Raw genomic sequence first — 12,399 nt, forward strand, 5'->3', positions numbered from 1 at the left:
AAAGAATATTCCTTGCAGACATCTACGAGACAAAGGAGAGGATGATAAGATGCCCCCACTCCGGAAGAAACAGCGTGGTTTGCTTTTAAGACTGCAGCAAGAAAAGGTGTGTGGGAATAGCACCTATGTGATTTGTCACAAGGGAAGTTTGTATGTTGAATTACTTTGTCTAATCACATTTTGTTACTATCACTGTAAGATTTTGTTGAAACTACTGTTTATACCTATAATACAATAATTATAGGCATTTCTTGCTAGTTTCACCTACTTCTCTTATTTTAAAACTGTCTTATTGCTAGATAATAAATCTGCCTTCATATACTACAGAGAATAAAGTAGTCCTTTAAATGCAAAATTTAAAAATTAAAATATATGCAGATGTGGGTTAATATTTAGTCATTCTTTCCCTGAGTAGATTTTCATGACATTAGTTACATATTGACTAGTTTTTTGGCTTTGGGACTTAGAAGGACCTTGGCTTTGAATTCTGGAGAAGCAGCACAGTGCATGATGATTGAGAACTCAGGCTCTGAACTGGCCTTGTTTTCGACTGATGACCACTCTAATTGTCATCATAGAACCTTCGCTCAGTAACTGGTGGTGAAGAAAGGGTTTATTCTGATTATATTTGAGAGCTTTCAGTACATAGGTAGTTGGTCCAGTTGCTTTTGAGCCTGTAGTTAGGCAGTATATCATGGCAGAATTACAAGGGGGTAAGGGATGGGAAGTAGGAGAGAGAGAGAGAGATAAGAAGGGGCTAGGCATCACCCCAATATAAGCTCTTCTCAAAAGCGTACCACCAGCTAAATCCTCAACAAACTGGAGACTAGTCTTCTAATGCGTGGGCCTTTCGGAGAAACTTACCAGCGATAGTAGAAGATTTGCATCCCTTGCCCCTTGGATGACTGTTCTCTGGAACAGTCATTGAGTGAATTTGTACATTACTTGCTTTAGAAATTCAAGCATAAACCAGTGCCCTTGCACAAATTGGGGGCATTAGATTACATTGTAGTCAGATTCTTTGTTTTCACGTATATACAGTTTTTAAAAAGCATTTTTGATTAATAAAGTCCTAATTACATGATAAAACAATAATCTTACGATTGTGACCCTTGCATATCTGTGTTTTCTTATTGTGTTTAACAGGCTCTGTTTTGGCCATCTGACTACAGTGATTAGTACAAGGAAAATATTTGTACAGTTATTTGATTGGAAATGGAACTAGCCAAGTAGTTTTGTCTTTTTTGTTTGGGTATTCCTTTATAGTCTTAAAATTAACATCCCAAGTAATAGATTTCATTGTGACATTTTTGTATACCTTTATTATTATACTTTACTCATAGCCACCTTTCACAGTTCTATATTGTGCTCACCCCCATTTCCTTTTGCTGTCCCCGTGTTTCCCACAAATGGTCTCTCCCTTTGTCTTCATGCCATATACATTCTGTCATTTTCTGTTTTCCCCCATTACACCCTTTCCTCCTGTTATTATCCTCTTTTCTACTGTCATGTCCTACACACACACACACACACACACACACACACGCTCAAGTACACACACACAAACCTAAATCCAGATTCTGCATATGAGTTAGTTAGACTGTGATAATTAATTGAGTCTGGCTTATTTTACTTAATATAATAATTCCAGTTCTACCTATTTTCCTTTGAATATCATAATTTCATTCTCTACAGTTGAATAAACTACCCTGGTGTATATGTACTACACCTTTTTACTCAGTCATGTGTCGGTAGACCTTTGGGGCTGGTTACATACCTTGGCTGTTGTGAATAGTGCAACAGTAAGCACAGGTGTGCAAATTATCTTTGTGGTGTGATGATTGACAGTCCTGTTTATGAGCTGACTTACTATAATCCTATTCAGGCATGCCCAGGGGGGTATAACACCCATACACTCCTTAAAAAAGGTATGGTTGTGACATCAAAGATAACAAAGGATGCTCTTCATTGTTACTGAAGATCAAGTTTTTAAGAGGAAGATAAAACTTTTATCTGCTACTTACTAAATAATTTTTCTTTTGAGATAAAAATATACTAATATTTTTTAATTTTTTAAAGATTTACTTATTTTTTATGTATACATATTCTGCCTGCATGTCTGCCTGCAGGCCAGAAAAGGGCACCAGATCTCAATACAGATGGTTGTGAGCCACCAAGTGGTTGCTGGGAATTGAATTCAGGTCCTCTGGAAGAGCAGTCAGTGCTCTTAACCTCTGAGCCACCTCTCCAGCCCTGTATTTTTGTATAGTAAAATGTGAACATTTAGAATGTACATTAAGCATTAAAGTTACATTTCCAACTGACCAATATATTATATTGAAAAAATCAAATAAGACTTGCTGTATATGTCATTGTTGTCATTAATTTTTTATAATTTATATAGTGATTTTCTTAAAAATACAACAAAGTTATTTCATACTCAAGAGAGAATAACTTGGAGTAGAACAAATGTTGTCTTTATATCATAAAAGTAGTTTGGTAGCAAGTTACCTAAAAGGATCCTGGGGAGCCTAGGAACTCGTGAACATTTGAGATCCTTTACTCCAGAGAAAGTCATATCTATTCACATGGAGACCAAACAGATAACTTCATTGGAGCATTATTTGAATAGGTATTTATTGCAACATTAGAATGTATCAGTTAACATGGAGAAGTATCAAAAGCAGTGTCTAGACTGGGATGTAGCTAAGTGGTAGAGTGCTAGCCTAGAGTGTGTAAGGTCCTGGGTTTGATTCCCTGTAGAACATTTGTATGTACACACACACACACACACACACACACACACACACACACACACACACACACAGGCAGTATCTCAGAAGTAATACTAAGTGGAATTGAACTGAAAATATATACTTATGATGTTATTTGTAAAATGTCTTAAAACACAAACTAAACAGTCTAGTTTTTGCAAGTAGGTACGACTACTTGTGAAAGATTTTAAAGGAATAATTTAAAAGGATACATACCGAATACATGCTGATGCTTACCTATGAGGAGTGGTAATGCCAAGTGGTAGACTACTTTTCTCTAGTGTTTCATTTCTACTCTTAATATATGACACTTCATTATAAGTGAAATTAGGAGAAATACTGAATTTTAACAGATTGTTTAAAATTTAATGGCATTTGTTATTACTGTTGTATACGTGTGTGATGTATGTGTGTGCACAAGCACATGTGTACCATGGCATGTGTGTGTAACTTTCAAGAGTCAGTGCTCTCTACCCTTGAGTTCTAGGGATGAAACTGAGGTCTTCAAGCTTGCAGGACAAGCACTTCCACCCACTGACTCTTCTACCAGAATTCTAACAATTATTGACAAGGATTTGTAAATGTAGATATTTATCTTGTACTTTGCTGCATTCTTGGAATCCCGAGTACTGACAAACTATTAACTTTTCAGATTGCTAATAATTTAAAAATTGCTCTCAAACATAATTAAAATAATAAAAGTAGCAAATTTTTAGTATCTTTATTGTGCTTATCTCATTGGTAAAGTGATTTTTTTTTTATGAGAAAGGATGTTTCTGATAATTGTTAACAATTATTAGCAGTGAATTTTTTTCCCACTAAATTAGCTGCCAACACTACGGGACGAATGCTGGCTACAGTGTAGTACTAAGTGTTTCTGGTATATTGTAAGTGGTGAATACTCTTCTTGTTTTCTTTTGAAAGCAGGTGGTTTTTGTTGGTTTATTTTTGAGAAGATCTTTGTAACTTTTGCTGGCCTGGAATTTTCTGTGTAGAGTAAGTGGGCCTCAGATTCCTGTTGTTCCTGCCTCAGCCTCCCAGGTGTCCACCAGCATGCTCGGGTTGAAAGCATTTTTAAATCGGTATTGAGGGCAGTAGACTGATTCAGTGACTTGCTTTTCCTACTTTTAGGGCCTCTTAGAGACGCCTAGTTTATAACATGAAACAGTTAAGGTTAAAGCATTATTTTGGATAGTGAGAAATGTTGTGTCTAAGAATTTAATAGTAGAATAGTGGTTACACTAATTGATTTGCTGATGTTCATCTATTAAGCGGGTAAATGTAAAGATACGGTAACATTGTGGGACAATATAAAAGATATTTTAGATTTAGAAAAGACTGAATTTGCCAGCATCTTTAACTACAGTTTTTAAGCTGAGAGACCATCTTACATTGTTTTAGAATGATGGTGTTATTTTTAATATTTCCTCCCTCACTGATTTGAGTGTTTCAGTGTTGTTGTCTAGAAGTACATTATATCTGTGACATATGATGATTTGATTCTTTTTTATATGCTCCTTTGAACTTGTCTCCTTCAAATTTCAGTTTCTTTTCCTAACTCTTTAAATGTTAGGCAGAAATAAAACGTCTTCAAGAAGCCAATAAAGCAGCTCGGAAGGAAAGGCAACTGATTCTTAAGCAGCAGGAAGAGATAGAAAGGATCCGGCAGACCACCATAAAACTTCAGGAGAAGTTGAAGTCTGCAGGGGAGAATAAATTGGTAATTTAAGTGAATTTTTTATTAATTTATTTTCTGCCTATATTGCTTGCTAATCTTAGCTCACTTTGTATTCTGAAATGATTGGTATGTTTGTTCAGTATGGTGTAATAATAACTAGGCTAAAGTCCTGTGTACCTGCTGTTGTATACAGTGGGAGAACACCTTCACGTGGCATGTGCTTGTTTTGGAAAGAACACATGATTCTCTCATTACCTTTAAGTTCTTTCCTCTTATGAACTAAAGTGGGACAGAATCTTTGGATTTGCTGATCCTTTTGTCATTTCTTCTCAGAGTTGAATAGAGAGAGTCTATTGCTCATTGTATGGTACTCATATCCAGATTTAATTTTATATTGATATAGGATTCAAAGATATTAAGGCAAGAGCAAAATTTGGATCTATTCTAAGATACTGTGAAGTATCAGTACTGTGTTGGAAAACTCAGGATTTTATAACTGTAAAATTTTAAATCTAGGATAGTTCTCAATTTTGATTTTTGTAATATCTTAACAGAAAAATTAAGCACATTATAATTTATTTTTCTGAGTTGCATGACAATAAGTAGCCAATAAATTAACATTGATATATTATTACTATTTAACTTTAAGTCTTTTTAGTTTCTCCATTGTCAAAAGGGTGTTTTTATAAGAAATAACTATAGAGAAAACTACTAGCTTTCAAGTTTTGTGTCTGGTTTTTTTTTTCCTCCTTTATTCTAGAATAGTTCCTTGACTTTGTTATATGAGAGGAATAGTTGCCAGTCATTTTGTAGTACCTCCCCTAACTGGGATTTGTGTAGTGTTCCCTTGACATTAGGTTCAGATCATTTATCTGTGATAGGAGTATTATGTAAGTGATGCTGTATTTTTGTTGCCATCAATAGTTTGACCTTGATTTTGATTGATTCCATTATTGATAATTGTACCTCAGTTACTTAATTAATATAATATATACTAGACTTTATTGTCTTAATGCATTAGTTACTTTTCTATTGCTATGACAAAATAATACCACCACAGAAACTTCTAAAAGGAAGCATTCAGTTGGGTTGTCAGTTTCAGAAGGCTAAGCGTTCACCATGGCATTGCATCATGGCAGCAAGTAGCAGGCATGTTGGCTGGAGCAGCTGAGAGCCAATATTTCGATCCACAGACAGGACACAGAGAGCACTGAGAATGGCACAACTCTTTTGAAACCTCAAAGGCTGCCTGCTGTGACACACTTCCTCCAGCAAGGCCACACCTCCTAATCCTTTCCAAACAGTGCCACCAACTGGAAACTAAGTATTCAAATAGGAGCCTATGGGAGCCATTTCACTCCAGCCACCACACCTACTCATTTCCTCTTTCCCTATTTATTCTTTCTCTTTGGACTGTGACACCTTGAACAGAAAATTCTCTGTGGGAAGGCCATTATTACCGCTCACCATGTTTATGCTCATGACTTGGTGCTGACCACTTACTTCCGCATGAACTTTCTAGTTGCCCCCTTTACTCTGATTCTCCACATAGGCCACACTCCTGTATTAGATGTTTGCTTGCCCTGCTCTCCCTTTCCTCTCACTTGGTGGAAGCGTGATGCTCTTCCTAATGACTAGTACTCATTTGTTCAGGATAGGGAGGGAAAGGAGAAGGGATCTGTACCCATCTTCTTCTAAATCAATGAGTCTAAATTACTATTTGTAACTTCACTATGTTGTGTGCAACTTTTTGTTTATTTTGTTTTTTGTTTTGGTATTTTTTTTTTCAAGACAAGATCTTGCTTTATAGCCCCAAGTGGCTAGCCTGCGACTTGCTCTGTAGCTCAAGTTAGCCATGAAAGGCTGGCAGTCAAGCCTCAGCCTCCTGAGTGCTGAGAGTGTAGGCACGCACCGCCATACCTGGCTTCAAGTTTTCCTTTTTGTTCCTCAGAAGTAATGTGCTGGTTAAGCCAGTAATTCCTCCATGTTTTCCCAGAAAACTGTTTTAAACTCTGTGAACATACTGTTTCCCACAAGAAATTTAAAAAATGTATTTTCCTGGTTTATATCATTTGTTCATTCTTTGTGTATATGCATGTTTTATATAGTTATAGTGTCTGTTGTATTCCCTTTTTAAAATTCTTATTTTAAAGCCATGTTAGGAATTAAACCTTGGGCCTCATACTTGCTAAGCAAGCAAGCATTCTCCCACTGCACTACACCATTGATCATGGTATTCATTTAAAGTGTTTCAATTTTTAAAAATCAAAGAGGACATTTGGGTGTTTGAGTATAGTGGCAGAAATTTTCCAAGTTCTTAAAAAAAGGAAAGAGAAGAAAACTATTATGTTTCTTTTTCTCTCCCTCTTTCTTTCTGCAGTAAAACATGTATAACATAAAATTTGCACCTTTTTTGAAGCAGTCTCACTGTGTATACCAGGCTGGCCATAAATTCACGTGGGTAACCCAAGCTGGTGTCAAATTCCTGATCCTTCTGCATCTGCCTCCTAAGTGCAGGGATTATACCTGTATACCACCACATCTGGCAATTTTACTATTCTGTTTTTAATTATGTGATCTATTTCTGTTTTATAAGTAGTTAATATTTTTATTTTAGTTATTATAGATTAAGTGTAATTGATTGTGTTTAAGATTTCCTTGAGATCTTTGAAAGCCAGTGGCATTTGCTCTATGTTGTTTGCAGGGCTCTCATAGTGATGATGATACAAAGGATAATAAGGCAGCTAGTCCTGGTCCGACTGGTTTGGAGACCCGCAGTCCTTCCCCAATATCTATTTCCAGCAGTGAAACCAGCAGCATCATGCAGAAACTGAAGAACATGAGAAGCCGCATGGATGAAAAGTAATTCATTTTTGTGTGCCTCCTATTTAATCTAATCACATTGAAAGTATCAGTGGGTAATATTTATTATACTTACTTCATCAGACTAGATGGAGAGAATAAAATATTTTAGCAGAATTAATTGATTACCTAATAGTCAATTAACTATGCATCTTATTTGTAGAACAATTTTTCTCATTTTAATACAGATTTTTATTTAAAAGAAAAAAGTAGTAGTCATATATATATATATATATATATATATATTCATGATAATATTTTCTCCTTTCTTTTAGTAAAAGAAAGGTTAAATGTACTTACTTGGGAAAGAGTGTTTTCCTGATATCTCATTGTTGTCTCAGTGACACCTCTCAGACTAAGAAGTACAATTTTAGTCTTGTGAGCAGGTATGAGTTCTTAGCTGAAACCAGAGGCTAGGATTCTCTTGGGTCAATGCCTTGTCTTTGTTTGTTTGAGACAAACTCTATAGCACAGGCTGACCTAGAACTCACTTATAGCTTTGATTGGCCTGAAACTTGTGGAAATCCTTCTTAGTCTCCAGAGTGCTAGGATTACACATGTGAGCCACCATGCCGGTGTTTTGATATTTGTACATTCTTCTAAAACATATGTGTGTGTCACTGAACTGTGAGCTCACTGTTTCAGCGAGATGGGCTGGCCAGCAGGCCTTGAGGAGTCCCCTTTCTCCATTCTATTCTCCCAGCACTGGGGTGCCGATGCGTACCACCATTCTTGATTTTTATGTAGTGCTGAGAACCAAACCCAGGTCCTCATGCCCGTGCAACAAACACTTTACTCTGCCATCTTCCCAGCTCCTAAAACATGTTTTTCTTTATTTTATTTTATTTTATTTTATTTTATTTTATTTTAAGACAGTGTTTCCCATATAGGCCTGGCTGGTGTGGAGCTTGCTGTGTAGACCAGGCTGGCTGCAAACTCAGAAGAGATCCACCTTCCTCTGCCTCCCAGGTGCTAGGATTAAAAGTGTGTGGCACCAGATGAGGTTCTAAGGTGATATGCAAGATATTCATCAGTATAGGATAGGGTCATTTCAGGTTCCCTCTCCTTAGTTGCCCAAGGTACCAGCTGGGGACATATTCCTGGACACCTGCGAACCCCTCAAGAGTCAAGTCTCTTGCCAACCCTAAGATGGCTCCCTTAGATAGGATATATACTTCGCTGCTCCCGTATCCTCCCTTCCTATATCCCAACCATCCCAATCCCCCGAGCTCCTCCCATCCTCCCCTTCTCATATTTCTCATCCCATTTCCCCTTTGCCCCATGCCACCTCACCCGCAAGTTCCCAGTTTTTGCCCTGCAATCTTGTCTACTTCCCCGTCTCCATGCGGATGACTATATGATTTTCTTTGGGTTCACTTTCTTATTTAACTTCTATAGGATCACACGTTATATGCTTAATGTCTTTTATTTATGGCTAGAAACCGATTATGAGTGAGTACATCCCATGTTCCTCTTTTTGGGTCTGGGATACCTCACTCAGGATAGTGTTTTCTATTTCCATCCATTTGCACGCAAAATTCGAGAAGTCATTGTTTTTTACTGCTGAGTAGTACTCTAATATGTATATATTCCACACTTTCTTCATCCATTCCTCCATTGAAGGGCATCTAGGTTGTTTCCAGGTTTTGGCTATTACAAACAATGCTTGCATATCACCTTAGAACCTTCATCTGGCGATGGATCGAGGTAGAGACAGAGTCTCAATTTGGAGCAACGGTCTGAGCTCTTAAGGTCCAAATGAGGAGCAGAAGGAGGGAGAACATGAGCAAAAAATCAGGACCACGAGGGATGCACCCACCCACTGTGACAGTGGAACTGATTTATTGGGAGCCCACCAAGGCCAGCTGGTCTGGGACTGAATAAGCATGGGTTGATTCCGGACTCTCTGAGCATGGCGGTCAATGAAGACTGATGAGAAGCCAAGGACAATGGCACTAGGTTTCGATCCTAATACATGAACTGGCTTTGTGGGAGCTTAGCCTGTTTGGACGCTCACCTTTCTGGACGTAGATAGAAGGACCTTGGTCTTCCTGCAGGGCAGGGAATTTGGACTGCTCTTCAGTATCGAGAGGGAGGGGGAATGGAGTGGGGGGAGGAGAAGAGGAGTGGGGATAGGGGGAGGGGAGTGGGGGGAGCGGGCAATATTTGGGAGGAGGGGAGGGAAATGGGAAACAGGGAGCAGGTGGAAATTTTAATTAAAAAAGAATAAAAAAAAAAAAGTGTGTGGCACCATACCCACCTCCCTAAAAGATATTTTTTAAATCTGTGTGTGTGCATATGTGTGTGTGTGTTTGTGTTAGTAAAACTACACGTATGCCATCATGCACGTGTAGGACTCAACAGTCGCCTTTCCGTCTTGTTTACCACTACATATGCAAGGGCAGGTGCCCCAGGAGTTCCCTTCATTTCTCCTGTCCTGACCTCGCATCCTCCTGTGGGCGTGCTGGGGCTGTAGACACTTGTGATACCAAATCCAGATTTTTACATGGATTGTAGGCATTTAAACTCAGCTCCTTATGTTTGTATCACAAGAGTGTTGTCCACTGAGCATTCCGGCCTGCCCTATAACATTTTAAAGGTTTTAGAACACTTTTTAGTGTGTTTGTTGGGAGGATAATGTCATTGAGCAATGGCATGTGTGTGGCAGTCAGAGGACAGTCTGTAGGAGTGAGTTCTTTCTACCCATCTGAGATATCAAACTGAGGTCTTCAGACTTGGCAACAAGTACTGTTTCCCAATGAGCCGTCTCATGGGCCTTCCTCACCCCCTGCTCTTTTGTAAAGTTCAAAGAATTTTATTAGAATTAAAAACAAAACAAAAAAGCCTCCAGAACAGGCAAGATGTAAATCCCAACAGCTGCCTGGAGAATGGAAAAGAGAAGGGACATGCACTTGAAGCTGGCATGGAAGCCAGACATATGGCTGAGAAGCAGCCACAGGCAGTTAGGGGGCTTTAGAGGAAGAGTAAGGAAGCCCTAAATGCTAAGAGAAACCCAAAGTGTTAAGAAGCCTACTTAGAAAACAGATCCAAGAACAAAAGAAGTTACACTCTTCTGAATGATTCTTGGAAGGGGCAGTCTTATGAAGCTGCTGCACCCCCAGACAGATCTTCCAATGCAGCTTAACTTGGCCTGGAGCTTACTGTGTAACACAGGCTGGGCCTGGAGCTTACTGTGTTACATTAGTCCTGATCCTCCTGCCTAGCGTTATAGGTGCTGAATGTGATAACAAGTATACCCCAGCACAGTCAGCTCTAAGAGTTCCTCTTTAAAGAAAATTCAAGAGTTTCAACTATATAAATGATTTTGGTGGCTTACATTAAATTGTTCAAAAGGTTAAGTAAGAATATTTTTATATTTTAGTTTTGTTTTGGAAATAGGGTCTTACTGTGTAGCTTTGGCTGTCCTTGAACTCACTTTGTAGCAGAGACTAGGTTGACCTCCAACTCACAGAAATCTACCTGCCTCTGCCTCCCAAGTGCTGGCATGAAAGGCATGTACTACCATCCCTGACTTGGTACATTTAATTTTTATTTCAAAGATTTTTCTTTGGTAAATGAATTGAGATGGTTATTTATGAGACGTTAAGATGTTCATGAACTACTAAAATAAAAACATAAGTCAAAAAAGATAGGAATTTTTTATGTAAAATAGGTCACAAGAGGTATAGATATAAACATAAACATTATATAAACAAATGTAAAAATATAAACCTACTTCATAACCTTGTTGGTGCAATTTATCTCAATTTTTAACAGGAATAAGGGACTTCATTCCTATGTCTCTTAATTTTCCCTGCTTAAAACAAAATTTTATAATTAAAGCTAAAGTAAAGGGCTAGGTAATGACTCTGCAGGTCATAGTGCTTGTTATGTAAGCATGAGGACCTGAGTTCAAATCCCCAGAACCCACATAAAAATGTCGTTCATATACCTGTAACCCTAGTGCTGTGAGAAGCAGACAGGAGAACTGCTGGGGCCTGCTGGCTGATAACCTAGCTCAGAGTCATTGAGAGACTCTGTCTCAAGGATATATGGCAGAGAGTGATAGAGACGCCTTTGCACACACTGCCAACCCTACACAGACAAAGGCAGTGTAAACTGAGTATTTGAATGCTACATATATGTGAATATCTCTTGATTATCATGGGATAACTTGATAAGAATTTATTCGGCTGGGTATGGTTTTGTATGTCTTTTATCCACCACTTGGGAGATGCTGCCAAAGGATTAAAAGTTCATAACCAGTGTGGGCTACCAAAGACTCTGTCTCAAATATAGGCAGAGAGTATATAACTCAGTGGTAGAATGTAGAAGGCCCCATGTTTGATTCCCTAACACTGGGGAGAATTTTTCAAAGAATTTTTTTATGCTCCTTAAAGATACTTTTCTCATCACAGTGAGAAAATACCCGGTAGAGATAACATAAGGGAAGAAAGGCTTGTTTGGGTTCATGGCATCAGAAATTTTAGTTCATTATCATAGGCAAAGTATGTGACCTTGTCTGAGGTGGTTGGAACATGAGGCAGCTGTTTACACTATGGCAGAAGGACAAAAAAGTTGTGACCATCTTCTTCCAGGTAGGCTCTATAGCCTTCAAAAGAGCATTGAAAACACAAGCGTATGGATACTGCACATTCAAACCACAGCAGTTCCTTTAATAATAAAGATTTTCTGTTCCTACATGGAAACATGCTGCGTTGTTCAGGGAATCATTTGATTTCAAAGTTGAAATAATTTTTTATTACTTTCCTAGTTTTCATTCTTTTGCTATGATAAATTCCATGACCAAAGCAACTTTTACAGGAAAGTGTTAATCTCATCTTGCAGTCTATCATAAAGGAAAGTCGGTACAGGGATTTCAGGCAGGAACAGATGAAGCAGAGACCATGGGGGAACACTGCTTGTTCTCCATGGCTTCCTCACCTTGTTTTTTATATAACCCGGGAACACCTGCCTGGTGGCGTCACTGCTCGTAATGGGCTGTGCTCTTCCACTTCAGTCACCCATGGATTTGCCCATTAGTCTGATGGAGGCATCTACTTAGTTGAGGCTTTCTCTTCTCAG

General features: G+C 38.3%; 1 protein-coding gene across 5 annotated transcripts in view; it reads left to right on the plus strand.

Annotated features, from left to right (window-relative positions):
* The window catches only part of Cep350 (centrosomal protein 350), a 156,368-nt gene that overhangs the window by 94,821 nt on the left and 49,148 nt on the right, over window positions 1-12,399 (plus strand). For all 5 annotated transcript variants that reach the window (XM_057769111.1, XM_057769109.1, XM_057769113.1 and 2 more), the window contains 3 exons: window positions 19-106; window positions 4,348-4,494; window positions 7,157-7,314. In XM_057769111.1, coding sequence (XP_057625094.1) covers window positions 19-106; window positions 4,348-4,494; window positions 7,157-7,314 — 393 coding nt within the window. The remainder of the gene's footprint in view (window positions 1-18; window positions 107-4,347; window positions 4,495-7,156; window positions 7,315-12,399) is intronic.

The sequence above is a fragment of the Chionomys nivalis genome, chromosome 5 (genome assembly GCF_950005125.1).
Source record: "Chionomys nivalis chromosome 5, mChiNiv1.1, whole genome shotgun sequence".
NCBI classification, from domain to species: domain Eukaryota; kingdom Metazoa; phylum Chordata; class Mammalia; order Rodentia; family Cricetidae; genus Chionomys; species Chionomys nivalis.